General features: G+C 37.6%; 1 protein-coding gene across 1 annotated transcript in view; it reads right to left on the bottom strand.

Annotated features, from left to right (window-relative positions):
• SNTG2 (syntrophin gamma 2) overlaps nt 1–17,037 on the bottom strand; it is a 308,015-nt gene that overhangs the window by 164,607 nt on the left and 126,371 nt on the right. Inside the window, exon 2 of the mRNA XM_075049219.1 lies at nt 9,588–9,725. Within this exon, the coding sequence (XP_074905320.1) occupies nt 9,588–9,725 (138 nt within the window). The remainder of the gene's footprint in view (nt 1–9,587; nt 9,726–17,037) is intronic.

Consider the following 17,037-nt stretch of genomic DNA (forward strand, 5'->3'; position numbering starts at 1 on the left):
TTTATGTCTTGGTATTCATTCATATGAAGTGACATGATTGGAGCTTAATGGGCAACATGAGAGGGCAATTACAGTCCTTATTTCTGGTACTGTTTTTTAGCGAGATTTTATATCCACCTGACAATGCCTACCCATTATGTCATTATTACCAGGTTGTTAACACCTAGGACTGGCATTTGTGGTAAAGGATCTTTCATTAGGAAAAAACATTTTATCTATCTATCTATCTTAATGAACAATGTACTAAAGGGATTTCAGAAGGACATTCTGCTTGAAGCACTCCACATTCATTGATAAATGGATATATTTGGAAAAAGATTCTATATGTACCATACTTCCCTTTTCTGTGCCAGCCTTCATGAAAATATTAATAAATACATATATTATTTCCAAACATCAAACTGAAGCACACAGTAGAAAATGCTGGAAGACTTGAAATAGTTCATGTTCTTCAGATTTTTGTTGAAACTGTTCTAAGAAACAAGCCCATTCAAAATAGCTAGAACAGGTTGGAAGACAAAGATCCCCAACACTTTGATTTTTCCCTTCTACTTATCAGTAAGACCACTGTGATGAGTCTACCAGTGTCCTCCTGGGCTGCCCCGTCCCCCTGCCATGGGGCAGGGAGGTCATGTGGGGAACTGTTGTGCTGGCTTCTCTCCTGGGTGGGCATCTCCCCCACTGCAGGGTCTGGATGCCGACTGACTTGTCAACATTAAATGTAGCCACGACCAAACATGACTTGGTACCTGAGCCCATCTAGTCCCCACGCTCAAACCACAACAGACTATTGCCTTAACAGATAACAGATTATTCCTTAAGGAAGGTAAGTGGCTAAACAGGAAGACAGGAAGATGTGAATAAAGAAAGCATTCATTGTTGCACTTTTCAGAGTTGTTCAGCATACTTTTTTTTTTTTTATTAATAAATATACTTTATTCCCCACTACTACAGTTGAATCAGGCATTTATTGGAAAGAGTAGGCCTCCTTACTTATTGAAAGTAAGAAGTCAAATTTACTACAGGTACTACATGGCAGGTTGACAATAGAAAATAAAGGCCAGTCTTAGGCACCGATGGCAATAACAGCAGAGCTTGCCACCCAGGCCCTTGGGAAACACGCAGGGGAAAAGAAACAGCAGAACAAGAAAATGCAATATGAAGAGTTAAAAGAAAAGCCTGCAACCTGTCCTGCATGCAAGGGAAAAAACAGTCTTATACTAGAAAGGGTAAGAAGATAAAGATAGGTACTTAACATACCAGCCATATCTTATCTTTCTTTTCTTCAGCAACTCTTGAAGCTACCACAAGCAAGTTACAAGATAAAAAAATGATTGAAGAAACAGATCTTGTAAGAATGTGAGTAGTAAAGTAAAATGTATCATGAAATGCAGACATCCTGCTGGTTGCTACATGTCCAAAAAGAACAAAAGAGGATGTGTTGAACAAGGATACGTGAAATCTTTCAGGAATTTTTCTCCTCAAGATGGGGAGTTCCCAAGAAGAGGATTTTCTCAGCTCACACCCTCCACCACTCCAGCCCTAGATCTTCCTCAGCAAATTGTTCTGCATGTATTTAACATCCTGCCACATACAGAGATTTGCAGTTCTGCTCACACAACCCTCAATTCTCAGTGATTAGCAGTGAATTTCCACCCACCCAGAGGCTGCAGGTTGCAGTCCGCCTATTGGCTGAGTCTCTTTGTAGAAATATGGATTTTAAACTACAGTAGGGGCTGCTCTTGCCAAAATTATTTCTAGATGGAATTCAGAAGAAACTCCATACTGAGGAAAGAGAGTGCGCACAGAACTCTAACGAGAGATGGTGCTGGATTATGATTAATCACTGAGTCTAACAATATAGGCATCTATGTGGTAAGGCTAGAACCCCATAGCCTTATGCTGATATGTAAAGATATCATACGACATATCTTACAGCACATCAGATGAACTCCAGTGCCATCACCTAGGACTGGGACACAGAGATTCCTTCTTCCAGCACATGGCAGTTCAGGGTCAAAGAATACATAACTAGAAGCCAAAAAGCACTGAGTTTTGATCACTTCCTTACTCACTACTGTTACTACTTATATATGACCCACAGCCTTTATTAAAAATCATGAGTATATACAAGTCTTAGTAAATCAGTGCATCATGAGGAAAATGTAAATGTCACACAGTTAGCTACTTCGGTCAGATTGAATGTGTCATATCTCTGCATTTCCACAAGTCATTAATACTGCCATCTCAGGAAATGTAACCAGCAGCATCTTATAACTAACTAGGTAAACAGTCAAAGAATGCATTGAAAAATAATTTAACAGCTTTTCCATAAAACTATGTTGGGGGTGGGTGTCAATCAAAGAACCTTATTACAAGTAGGATTTGCTATATTATTGGTTATATGTCTGGTTTTCAGGAAAAGCTTTTTGCTCAAAGGGTGCCTGTATAAACTTTAGTCCCAAGTCAGTATCATTTTTAATAGACTTTAATATTCTTAGAAACAGTTGCATTGGTTAAAAAGACAGTGTAACTCAGAAAGTGAAAAAAAATATGGAGACAGTGGAAATTTAAGCCAAGAAACCTCAAGAAAGAGAGGGAAAGACATAAATTAGTCCTCCATGGCATCACATGATACCTCATTCTCCACTTCCATGAAGTGAAGGCAAGCTGTAATAAGGAACAGGTAGACAGAAAGCAAAAGATTATTTTGAATGTGAAAGAGAGTTTTGAAACTTCTTGCATTGCACACGATCTCACCTTTTCCCAAAAGGACAGGAAGAATACAGCTATAAAAATCGACTGAGGCATACCAGGCGCTGTCGAGTTTTCTATAAAGACAGCAAATCTTTTCACATGCTGGTGAAGATCTGGGACAGCTGCAGAGAATCCTTACTAAATATGGTAAAATAACATATTTTTATCAGTTTACCTTATAACTGTTTCTATTACTATAGATAAAAGCTTTTTAGGGATTTGGTTTTTTGGTTTGGTTTGGTTTTTTTGGGTGGGAGGAGTGTTTTTTTTGGTTGTGTTTGGTTTGGGTTTTTTTTAGAGTAAAATGAAGTCACTCATTTTATTTTCAAAGCCTGCCAACCTAAAGAAGGATTATACAAAACCCAGAACCAGATTGTTCTCACAGATGCACAAAGAAAAAGGATGAGAGGCAACAGTTATAAGTTGCAGCAAAGGAAATTCTAATTGAACATAACAACAGGAAATAATTTCACAGTGAAAGCGGTTAAACATTAGAGGAGGCTGCCCAGACAGCTGGTAGCATGTCCATCCTTGGAGGTATCCTATATGTGAATGGACATAGCCCTCAGCTACTTGCCCAAACGTGGAACCTATCCCCACTTTGAGCAGTGGGTTGAATTAGATGACGTCAACAGGTCCCTTTCAATCTAAATCATTACATGATCTATTCTGGTAAAGATGACTGTGACAAACCCCATGGTATTTAATTCTCCAGGGTGTGGTGATCATATTAAATGTGCCTGAAACATATTCAGTCTCGGTATGACTTCAGAAGAATGCTCAGGAACTCCTCCCCCGAGTTCTAAGATGCTTAATTTGGGACAGGAGCTCTCTTTGTCAAGTGATATGAGAGGACCTGGGACTCACACTGTTCTCAGACTGATGATACAGATTAAGTCTATGCAGATCATCTACAAATACCGATTTCCAGAATTACTAATAAGAAATATAGGACCCTGTGTCAAGATATGATTATGCTTCTCCCTTTCCCCATTAAAAATAAGCTGATTTCTTTAAATTAAAAAGGCATCCTATAACAATGAATTATAGCTAAATTCTGCCAGAACACAGCTGTTCTTCATTTGAGTAATTTCATTTGCATTCACTTTGCGCAACATTTCACACATTGGCTGGTGTGAAGACAAAGATGAACAGTAGAGGTTGCACCCATCAATAACCCACATACCGTAACTAGAAAGGCTCATGCTTTCATCACAGTCAGAATTTTGCCCCTAACAGCTGAAGATTTTAAACTGCTATGCAAGCTCTCACAATATACACAGTTGCAATTTACCAGTCCTGACAGTCTGTCATGGCTCCAGGTGTAATAGTTTAATTGAAATTTTAATAAAGGACACTTATATTTGTCCATATGCCTGGTTTACCGATGTTGTGCTGCCTTTCTTCTATCCTGTTGGTATAAGCGCTTACCCTCAGCTGGACTCTTCCCGTGTCTCAGGGAGAGATTGTTTTTCAGGGATATCCATAGTGTCCTTTGCATTCTTCTGTTCTGTTACGTTTATTAGCCTTTCTACTTAAGCTACTTACTCTTTTCATCTTTAATAAAAAAAGTTTTTTCTCATGCTGATGAATACTCAATATTTATTACTTGTTTTGTGATAAAAATTTTTAACTATTCTCAAAGTGACAGCAACACAAGCTTATGATCTTTCACAATAAAGATCCTAAGGAATGACTTGATAGCTATCTTCTAAATATCTAGGTCAGCTTTCCAGAGCATGGAAAACAAATAACAAATGGTTAAATAATGTATTGTCTCCATACAAGTGATCTTAGTTTCAAAAGGAAGAGTCTTTCTTAATCACCCACTTGATGTTTCCAAAAAGACAGCACATGTTAATTATTAGCTTTTTTAAAAATAATTTTGGACTAAAATACCATACCAGCGATGGCAGAACAGGCACTGGGCAAACAGTAATACTAGTAGTTATCTAGACAGAAATTTCCTTGGGTTAAAAAAAAATTAACTTTCAGACTTTAATGCAGATCTGTTCCCTAGAGGTTTGCTAAAATAACATTCTTCTCTGTCCTTATTAGCATCTGATTTATAAAGAAAAAGCCATAGCAGTCTCATCAGGGATTTAAACAGTACTTTTGGGCACTGTTTCTATTTTTTGAATCAACAAAACAACTAATCTTTCTATTTTTCTTCCCTATTCACCTACCTTGCTTCATTCTGATGAAGTCCAGCTAAGACACAGCTTGTGAAGTTGGACAGTTGGGTACCCAGGATGCAAAGGTTTTTGTTATTCTAATTCTGTTAGACTCACATAAGCCTCTGAGGCGTCCTCTTCCAATGAAGATGCCAGGAGCCTGCATTAGAAACCTATTTGCCCGACCACTGACCAAGTCAGAGACAATTCAGCTCTGTGAGGACTCATTTTGATAAAAAGCCAGATGCATTTATGTTCTTTTTCTTACTTTGGAAGTGGAATTAGCAGGAAAAAAAAAGATAAAGAAATATTATACAAAGTAAGAGAAAAAAAAATGCTTATGAAAAGAGGAGAGGCATAAAACTGTGAGCTGACAACAGGAGAAGGGTGATAGCAATATATATGGAAGAAAAACAAGGAATATTAAGGGTGAGGTGCTGTGTGTAAGAAATTAATTTTAGCATGTGGAATGACAAAAAGTTAAAGCAAAATCATACCTTAATGAAACATGTATAAAAATAAACGCCTCCCTGTTTCTCCTTTAACTGAAAATAGATCTCTCCCTGTCTGTCATACAATTAATTTCTTTCTGTGAATATTGTTAAACTTTTAATTGGGGGGGGATATCTTCTGTTAAAAATACTTAGAAGATAGTGAAAAATGTCTATATATTTTCAATACACTATTTCTGCCAATACCTTTGGGCTTGGCTTCTGTGTGCATGCACTGATTCCGATGAACCCATACATTCTCCTTTTCCCTACAAGTCTGAACACCCCAAACATAACACTAAGTCACAAAGACTTGCTTAGAACACTTGGGTTTGACAAGTCTGAAGTTCTGAAATACATCTTGGTGGAAAGACTGCATGTTTAATCACATAAATATAAAATATATGTATATAGTTATATAAAAATCATTTTTATAAATGTAATAGTATATTAGGAAACACTGGAAAATATTATTTTGCGCAATGGTTCCACTTCCAGAAGGATTTTTACAGATATTTAAAAGCCATGTTATCTACTGTGAAAAATGTTAATACTAAGGAAAAGAAACAGTTGTCTTTACATTACTTGTTCTATACACACTTTGAATTTCACAAACCATGCTCTTCTCTCCCGTTATTCTACATCCAAGTCCAAGACAGCAAGAACTAGTGAAATGGGCTGAATGCCATTCAATTACAAAAAGCCAGCTCTACAATTTCTCATCAAAGGTGAAGCTTTCTCAGTGCTTGGAAGTAGTGCCTAAATGAATGGCAGATGGCAAAATATGAAACAAGAATAGATCTAGATGATGGTAGTAAAAGATATTTTATAGTGAAAGCCTTTTATCCTTGGGAATGATCTCTATTGCTGAAAGTCCAACCCACAACAGTAGCACTAGCAACCACTGATGTCTTTGCCAGTCCTCACTGTAGCACTCAGAACTGGACAGGACTGGCAGAGCTAATTATGCACAGCTGCAAATCCTGTCCTCAGTATTTCTCAGGATCAATGAACCTGTCAGTGAAAGGGAGGCTGGAAGCAAATGCATCCCACGAATACTGTCCCACAAAACTGGCTGGAGAACAAAGTATTACCACAAGTAGACACAGAACTTTCTTTTCAATATTTTTCCATTCAGATATCCCACCTAAGAAGAAAAGTTACTCTAAAAACAAAAGATTTTTTTCCCCTCCTACATGTTTGAGGTGACTACAGAAAGACGGCAAACAAGTTTTTTCTATTTTTGTTGCAAATGAACTAGTTTGATAAATGGCCATGTGTAAATAAAGATTAACTATGAATACCTGAGAAAGAAAAAGTATAGAAAGAAGGAGAATAAATCAGTAAGACAATGTGATTGTTTATGACTGCTACAGAATTGACTTTCAGGTTACAATTTTCTATTAATATTTTGAATCATACAGCACAGGGATGAAAATTATATTCTTTAACCACTTGAAGAGTAAAGCATTTATCTCTTTGGAATTTATCTTGTGTAGCTGTAAGTGTAAAACTTCAGAATTACCAAAAATAGTGCTAGAGAACTACCACCTATTTCAGCCTGATTTCAAATTCTGTTTTTGAGCTCCTATATATTAGCAATTTATACACTGTAAAAAAGACAGTGTTCATCTTCATGTTATACTCAATTGGCCTTTATATTAAATGCTAGTGTTCCAAAAGTTTTTATTTGGTTCAAAGTATAATATAGGAAAAGCAAATATTGCCATGAAGCCACAGTTTAGTCCATTTTCCTCATTAGAGTTTGACAACAGAAGCCCATGAGGTTTGAAGATAACACTTTTAGAAAGGGACATCATGGGGAGATCTCACAAGGGACATGGAAAAACAACAGATCGGAGCCTTAAAATTTAGTTTTCAGTTACTTCAGTGAGAAAACTTAAGGAAAATAAGGAGATAACGTTAACAATGTTTTCCAGGAAAGGTCAGCTTGGCAGGGCTGCCCATGCTATCAATCAACAGTACGAGCTTGGAGAAATCCCTTCTGAATAGATTTCATACCTAGAGCCACATAATACTTTGCAACTCAAACCTAAATTAACATCTGAATTATACTTAAAATTCCCTCACTTTTACAAATTAACACTACTTCTATAGCCTGGAAAAACTGTCTCTGTTTGACACAGTCCCAAGAGTCACTCCTCTCCAGGCTTACCCACTGTGTAATCATTACTGGTCATGAGATACAGCCAAGGAATGTCAGCTCATTTTGTACGCAGTGGCTGCATATCCCAGTTCTGCTTCCTCTGCAGGGACTCTTACTTTCCAGAATGTCTTTCAAAATCCAGCTCCTCAGGTATTATCAGAACTTGTCTTCCTGTCCTGTCTTCCACCAGAAAATACTATTTAGGGTACTGAAAAAACATAGAAGTAAAATGCATCAAACCCAAATCAACCCAAATCTTGGTATTAAAAGGAAGAGGCAGACCTGCTAGGTTGTTTGGGGTGGTTTTTTGTACTGCTTTAGTTTGGGCTTTGATGGGGGGGAGGGGTTTGGTTTTTGGGGTGGTGGTTTTTTGGTTTTATTTTTTTGGGTGGTGGTGTTTGTTTGGGTTCTTTTCTTGAGTGATGTTCAATACGTATACAGATTTGATACACATTTTCTCAGATGCAGCCAGCCTGTGCTGATTCAGTCAAGAAGTAATCTGGGACTAGATAGGATAGAACTTCAATTCTTTGTCTATGAAGGTTTATACACAAGGCATGTAAATACTACTGAGTCCAGAGCAATCGTATACTTATATGCACAGATACTATATATTGCAGTCACATGATATTTTACTATGACTCTTGCAACCACAATATGCACACAACTACCAGCAATGTCTGCAATTAAAAGCTGCAGTTTTTCATGCTTCTCAGTGAAGTAGAAAGTGTATTCAAGCTGACGATTTTCAACTGAGGCTTATATTTATTTCAGCAAGCCAGCCAGAATCAGACATGCCTTTCACTTCACTGAGTGGCCTCCCACTAGTTGCCAAATGATGCAACCTTTTTGAACATTTTTAAGAGCAAGTCATGTTCCACAGAGTTCCATGGACAAGTTTTGAAACCAGTATATAATGCTTCTAAGTAACAAAAGCTATTTCAAATTATTTTTTGTCTGATATTAAACAATTTATATAAATACTTACCATGGCAGGAATGAAATGATTTTGTGTTATATAGGCAGACTCTCTCTCTCTCTGACATACACATGTACATACGGATACCCACTATACACTTTTTTGGCTCCTAAATCTTAGCAGAGTATCACAAACTCACTTGATGCCCCCTATTGCCAGATTTTATGTTTACATGACACATGCAATACAGCAAGCGGACAGAAAGGCTCCCCCTTGGTCCTCTCTGAGGAGGCTGCCATGAATTGTTCACTCTAGAAAACACCAGCACAGTTTATGAAACTTATTTTACTCAGTAAAATCTGGGATGCCTACACTTAGTTTTAAGAGGAACATTGTTTCTATGAGGAAATAAAATACACTATTTGGGAACGTCCGTAACCTAGACACCACCGCTGTACTGCTTATGCACAATGCCACCAGTTTCTCTAGTGACATTATTAAATGGTGATACAGAAGATTCCTCTACAGCTTAGGGGCACCATATCTTTTGAAAAAGGAGTGTAACTGAATTTTGGGGAAAAAAAAGCACCACATACATGCTGGCACTGATTAAGGCCCATCTGTGCCTGAAAGAGAATTAAAGTGAAATAAGTGTTTGTCAAGTGTTCTCTCAGCCAGCTCTTTGCCCTTGAACAGACATCCTATCAATACTTGATACACAAATGAAGAAAACTCTGGTGTATTAGTTTACTCTTAAAATGCTTTCAATGGGAAACATTTATTTTCTTTTTTCATTTAATGGCCTAATAATATCTGGTGGAAGAATGCTGTAATCTCGGTATTTATAGACATTTTCTCTCCTGTTAAGGTTGCACATGTCAGAATAAAGGACACATAGCACTGGTCAAAAAGAAGTTTTTATATGCAAGAATGTAAGTATGCACAAAAAACCCAACAACTGATCATTATATGTATTTCTATTACCCAATAAAATCTCTTGCACTCCACTACCATAAACTGATCTCTGCAGAAGACATTAAAGTGCACAGTCGAAAGCACAGAGATATTGAAGCACTTACATTTGCACTGTGATCACTTCCACTAACACAGATGACATCTTGTTTTTGAATTGTTAATACCTCTTTTGTAAGCTTCAGTCGGATGTCATAAGCATTTTCGGATACTTCATCATATGACAATGCAATACCAGTTTTAGTCTGCAAAAGCAAGGCACAGAAACAAAAATTTAAGAGTATGAATATTTCATATCCCATTCAATACATAAAATAAACTCTATCCCATTCAATACATAAAATGCATGTAAGTGAGCACTGTTCACAGAAAGTGGAAAACTGGTCTGCTTTTCAGTCTTCAAATGGATCAGAAATAAAAAGCCTCTTCTGTACTGTAAAATACAGGCTAAATGGTCTTCAAAGTAGACATTAATATGTAAAAAAAAAAAAGAAACAATATTCTCCATTGTACTGTTCCACAAAGGAGTGTTGCCATTGAATGATGTCCTATTTGTTTTTAATTGTATGACTTATTATGAAACTGTATTAGAAGCAGATAGGCAAGTATAAAGGCATGTGAACACATCTTCCAGTTTCAGCAAGAAGTGGGGAAGTGCAATGTCGTTCCTGACTTAGAGATATTCCTTTCACTGTGTCAGATAAGACCTGTACCCTTCCTACATGTTGCCTTTAAAATACAGAGTTCTATTACAGTGGAAACCCATGTTATTACATTGTAAAACACATAAATAAATACAGATGTTACAGAATTTATGTTTGTTTAGGTCAAGATGGACATACATTTCTGGAGTTACATCATCACTGGACTAATAACTAGTAAACTCTATAGGATAGTCAAGTATTTGGTATAAACAATGTTTTCTCCATGAGTAGTAGAAAAGAAATTCTATTTTAATTTTTGGTTTATTTACTTACACACAAATTTCCCGCTAATATTCAGTCAGATATTTCCTTAAGCAAAAATTGTGGAATTAGGACTGCTTATAGCTATTTGTTAAATAAGCGGACTAATGCAATTTCAGAGCTTTACAGTCATTACACAGAAGAGAAAAAGGAAAACACCTGTTCTGAAATGGATGACCATATTTAAAAGTAGTATTTGTTTAATAATTTATAATGTATATAACAGCATCATCACAACACTGCATTTTCCTCTATGCCGGTGAAGAATAATCAAGGATAAATTAAGGTTTAGCTGCAGCATTTGTTTTTAAAGGACAATGTAAAATTAAGTTGTTCATCTATGTTTTGTAAAATAGTAGACTGTGTAAAGAACAGAGTAATGGAATTAACGAAGAAACATGTCCTGTGCACTGAATGAATGTTTGATGGATTTTAAAATAAAATTAAACATGGAACGTTATCTTCATAATAATATTTTCATTTCTATAAAACTGGGGAGAAAGGCCTGTGGTGATTGTCAATAAAACCTTTTGGGCTTTAAAGGCAGGATCAGTTTAAGCTTAAGGCACTTAAATTTAGACATGGTGTAGCTCTATGCAGCAATTGAGTGTCAAAGCTTCCATTATAGTAGAAATGGAAAATGCAGCCTAGAGAACAATTCCATTTACCCTGAAGTACATACAGCAGCTGCTCAGCTGAATTTCTCATGTGGTTCTGCTGTCCCTGGGCTCAAAGCAGTTGTCCCCATGTACGCCACTGTTGCCACTTAAGACACTTCAGGATACCTAAGACCTCCACACATGTAAGGCTGACACAGGTTTTTCAGGACATCCAGGTCCTTCTCTAGCTGGAGGCTAGACCAGATTTCCATTATTACAACAGGGTACAGACATCAGCCATGCCAGCAGACATCCACATGTAGGTATCTTCAGTTTGAAATGGATCTTGCCAAAGGTTCACAGTGTAGAAATCCACATCTAGGACAGTCATTTAGATCCTGTCAAGCCAGTGGTGAGCAACAGACACCTCTAAAGCATGATTTACCTGACCTGTTTTATACATCCATCTAGAAGGGAACCAATTGCATCATAGCTCTCTACTTTGACTTAAAAAAACAATATAAATAACAACTCAGACACAAGTGTCTAATTCCAGGCAGATAAATCCTGTCCTTAGTGTTTGCTGGACACGCCGAAAGGAAACAAAGTTCAGTGAGGGTGTAAAACCTTAATCATTCTCACTTGTTTGGAAACCAACACTTCATCCTTTTCCCGAGGTTTTGAAATTTTTTGCATTTCCAGCAAGTGTGGATGTTTTATCAATATAATTTTGTGAATGACAACATATGAAAACCGTGCCAACACCATCCGCTTAAAAGCCATGCTGCATAACAGCAAGTATTTTCAAACAGTAGAAGAACAGCCTTGAAAAACCACTGTCCCCACATTTTGCTGCTGTTCAGAGGTTGTGCATCGCTATCCCATGCGGACTGGCAACCGCTGTTACTTCTGCTGATGTACCAGAGCATGCTTTACAGAAACACCGAGAGAACAGAGCTCTAGAGAGCTCTTTATACAGCCTAAACCCAGAACATTTCTCTGGCTAGTAATCGTTACATATGTTTAGAAGTAACACAATGAAAAAAAACCTGAACTTTCTTTTGTAACAGATGATCAAGTAATGAATGAAATATGTAAAGTGATCCATTAAATAGCTTAGCATTTTCCATCACACTACTTAAACTGAAAGTCTCAGTGAAGCTCATCTATTCCTATTAAAATCCATACCTACCTCACACTCCATCTAACTCCTGATGTGATCCAAGATGATGTGCAGCAATACCTTATTTGCTTTCAGAATCAATAAGATTAATCTAGATTTCTCTCAGCCTTTCAAGTTGTTGTTGTTTTTTTTTAGACCATTATAAATGGCTTTGAATCAGAGTTCAGCACATTCCCTTGTTCTCTCTTTGTGTTAAAGAGATGGCATACATAACTCTAGCGGGCAAATCCCAGTCCAGACAAAGTGCTTCTTCAAACAAGGATCTTTTAATGAGAACTTAGTCTTTGCATGTACATGTATATCCAGCATTTTAACTATACTATGTTCATCTTGATTTCTCATTTATACAGTAGCTGTTCTAATAACTGGTACCAGAAAGTGAGGACTGAAAAAGTGGAAATAACTCCCCAAAATGATGCAGTAATGTTAGAGATCGTATACCAAATTTACATGTGTTTTGTAATAAAAAACATGTGGAAAATGCATAGGGAGTTGCATCTCCGTAGGATTTAAGTGCTTACAATGAGAGGTAGGGGAATATAAATTTAAACTCAGTTGGGCAGATGAGGAAATTAAATGTTGATTTTCATATCTCTGACAGTTTTCTAGACACTGGCCTCAGGAAAAGGGGTGTGTGGTATGCATGTGCACGTCCACATACCTGGTGGGAGGAAGAGAAAAGGGGATCAGTAGCACAAGCATCACAGTAGCTGTAACTTTTAAAAAAGCTTAGTCACTGCTCTGTTTTTGAAAGAAAAAAAAACACCAAAACCTACTTTCTCAAGCAAGCTCAAAAACTGTCAATACCACAGAGAAGAAAATATCACTCTCTAGAGAGAGCTAGAATTGCAGATGAATCCTTTTATCAGTTTTATTGTTGACTACTTAAGGCAGGTCCCTAGCCAGTGTACTTGCTTTAAAACGCTCCCTGTTCAGCATATATTTTGGGACCCTACTCAAAATACCATAACTCTGTCAATGCACTGTATCTGCAGCCTCAAGCTCACAGCTGCAAATTCTCTTTCAAAGGCATCTCTAAGGCAAACTGCGGTCTTACTGGCATAAAATATACTTGTCTTCACTGCTGCAAGTTTTGTTTTGAAAAAGCTTGCACAAAAATGAGGCAGAGTTTAAAAGTGGTGTTGAGGTGTACTAGGTTTCCTATAGAAACTATTTACTTGTTTATGTCCATTTGTTTCTCAAATGCATTAGAGCAATGTCAGGCTTTTCATGCTAGTAACTGAAAAGAGGCAGAAAATTTTCAAGACTCTTACACAGACGATCAGAAAATTCAGATGAGATTCATAATAAAATCATGTAATATATTTGTATGTATTCAGAGCAGATATCAGAGTACATGCTGTGCAGTGTACTATTTTGATTTAAACTGTGAAGTTCTTGGTAACTCCAAACCTCTCTCTTACTCCGTCTGCCTAAGTGTATTTTAGCAATTGTGATCACTACCGTTGCCAATTAAATGGAGTATCAGTGTCTTAGACCCTTATAAAAATGGATCATCTGGAGTCTCCCCTACTTCATCTAAAAAATCCTCTGCATTGAGTTACATTAGTCCTCCAGCAGAAATCACCATTTGCTGATCTTCATCCTTAGTAAATATATCCATAGCTTCAATGTCATGGCAGTTCAATTTTTAACTGCTAAAATGCATTTATAAATTATGTTTTTTCATTTGTAAATAAAATTCATTAAGCACTATATTTGAACTTTTTTTTCCAACTGAAATTCCACATTATATTTCCAGACAAATATTTTATCAGCAATATTTACACCTCAGAGGTCTAGTGATAAAATTCTCTAATCCAATTTCAAATTTTTTTTCATGAAAATAACTCAGTTGAAATTCCGTAGCTGTGGTATACTGATGGTTGGAACACTTGCTGAAGACACGTGAGAATTGTAGTCACTGATTTTTATCCTAAATCGCTTCAGATTAAGCAGAAAGAGAACTCCAGGTGGTCCCACATAGCCAGTGCTCCGACCACTAAGTTACAGCAGGCTCAAATTTACCCTTTCTCTCGTAACTGGTTTGATATGTTTTCTACACCACATCTCCTATTGTGATCAAAAGACAAAGACATTTTGGCAGAGAAGGACAGAATTAAAATTTAAAATAGCCGTGACTAACATAAAAAAAGATTTTAAAAATGGGATTAAGCAACAGAAAAAAACTGCAAGGTGCTACATTCTAGGAAGAACAGTCACTTGTATGGAAGAAGAAAAGCTTTTCTTCACCATTTCTTAAGGAAAGGAAACAGATAGCAGTGAGAATTGACAGTAAAATATTGGCATCAATATCTTGTTGTTGCAATAAAGGCAAACAGATATTTTGACTGCTCTCCTTCAGATTCTTTCCTACAGATTTGATTTTTCTCACTCTCACAAGACGGTGCCCCAAAGTAAACAGTTCTTCAGCTGCGTAGTACAGAAGGTTCGTTAAACACAGATGAATGTGAGGGAGGAATAATTTCACGCCCATGAAGTAATCTATCACCAGTGTTACATTTAATACATCCCAGTATGTTGCTTCCTTTTATACAGTGTTATGTCAGCGTTGATTCATGGCTACACTACACAGAAGAGGTAATGAACTGAAAAGGGTCATGAGAAATACAAAAAAATTAAAAGTGATCAGAGATCTGGAAAATAGGACCTCTAAGTAATTCTGCACAAATTTGTGTTATTTAGTTTAAAGACAGAATACAAGAGGACATAATGACAGTTTTAAATACTTCAAAATCTATTGCAAAGACAAATGGAACAATCAGATAAGAAAATAATGCAGAAATCTCCTCCTTTTAATCTATTCCAGCTACAAGGAAACTGAAGTCCTTTAACAGATTGCTGGGACAGATTACAGACATCCATCGCTAAGGGATTCTGAGAGAAAACCGAACAAACATCTGCCCAAATGGTACAGGTACTAATCCTCTCACAGGGCAAAATCCCAGAAAAAAACAATTTCTTTTAGATCTATTTGTCTCTGATGCTAATATTCAGAATTACGTGACTTCTTGCATATGACTGAACCTCTGCATCCAGGAGAAAGCCTGACTGGCTTTAGAAGGACACCTGCACTGAACAACTTGCAACTGCCATAGGAGAGATGAAAAATAACTATTATGACCTGAAGTAGTTTATCATTTAGGGGTCTTAACAATGGATGAGTGATATTTACAATAAAATTTGTTAATAATAATAATTTTTATAGCACTTAGTCTGAAGGAGGACTGTACCCTAAGAAGAACTGTACTTTTGTCTTTCATGACAAGAAGATAATGCCAGGCTTAAGGGGCCTTGAGCGAGAACACAAATACAGACTTTTCAATGGACCAACACAGCACAAATGGATAAGGACAGCAGGTATGTAGTGAGAGCGATAACACGGCTGTGGAACGCAGAAAATTAATGATTCCATTAGCACTGTAAGCCATTCAGTAAAACTAAAAGCAGATACAAGACAGAGATTAATTATAACTTTCTGAAATTAGTTATATGGAGCTCCCTTAAAGAGTTTGTTTTTCCTGTAAATATACGTGGAGTTGTCCTTTTTCTCAGCTTTCACATAGTACGGCTTTTACACCTAGTGACACTGTTTCACAGATGCTGAGACAAAAATCCTTAACCTTAATAGTCTTTCCTTTAAGAAATTCTGACCATAATAATAATTAAACCCATAGACTATTTGGATAGGTTATGGTTCCCCTGTACTAGGAGGGTGAGGGGTTCTATGAACAAGTCGGAAGAACCATCTGTAAAAAATGCTATGGAGTACAAAATGGTATGGATTTGTCTAACATCTCAGAGTAGTTCAAGACTCCCGTAGATCAGGAAAGAAAACATCATTTTACCATCAAAGGTAGGAAGGGACCTTCAGAGGTTTGAAGCCCAACCTCAAAGCAAGGCAACTATGCGATCAGCCCAGGCTGAAAGCCTCTGAGGATGGAGGCTGCTCAACCTTGCTGGGCAACCAGCTCCACTGCTTGACTGTCCTCATGAGGACCTCGTATCCTGCCCACCCATGCATGATTGTGAAGAGCCTGGCTCCATCTTCTTGATACTCTCCTTGTTAACATGGAAAGGCTGCCTTTAGGTCCTGCTGAAGCCTTCTCCAGGCTGAACAAGCCCAACTCCCTCACAGGTCAAGTCCTCCCAGCCCAAATCAGCTTGGTGGCTCCACAATGAACTTGCTCCAGTTTATCAATGTCTTTTTTGTATTGGGGCAACCAAAACTGCATGCAGTATTCTCGATGCAGTCTCATGAGCGTGGAGTAGAAGGGGATAATCCCTTCCCTTGACCTCCTAGTTGTGCTCCTCTTAATACAGCCCAGGATGCTGTTGACTTCTCTGCTGCCATGGCTCACTGCTGGCTCGAGTACAACTCACTGCCCACCAAGACCTCCAGGACCTATTCAGCAGAACTGCTCCCCAGACAGGCAGCATCCAGTCTGTATCATTGCCAGGGGCTCTTCCTTCTCAGGTGCAGGACTTGGCATTTGACTTTGTTGAATTTCATGAGCTTAGTTCATAAATTTCTTGAATTTTCTGGCAGTCCATTTCTTAGCCTGCCTAGGTCTCTGTCCATGGTGTACTGACTGCACCCTCCAATTTGGTGTCATCAGGAAACTTGATAACCAAGCTCTCCATGACCTCCTCCAGGTTACGGACAAAGAATTTAAAGAGGATAGGTCGCAGGACAGACCCCTGAAGAACACCATTTGCCACAGGAATCCAGGTAGAGGACAACCCATTAACCACTACCCTCAGTCTGAGCATCTGAGCAGTTGTCCAC

The sequence above is a fragment of the Buteo buteo genome, chromosome 17, assembly GCF_964188355.1.
Source record: "Buteo buteo chromosome 17, bButBut1.hap1.1, whole genome shotgun sequence".
Taxonomy (NCBI): domain Eukaryota; kingdom Metazoa; phylum Chordata; class Aves; order Accipitriformes; family Accipitridae; genus Buteo; species Buteo buteo.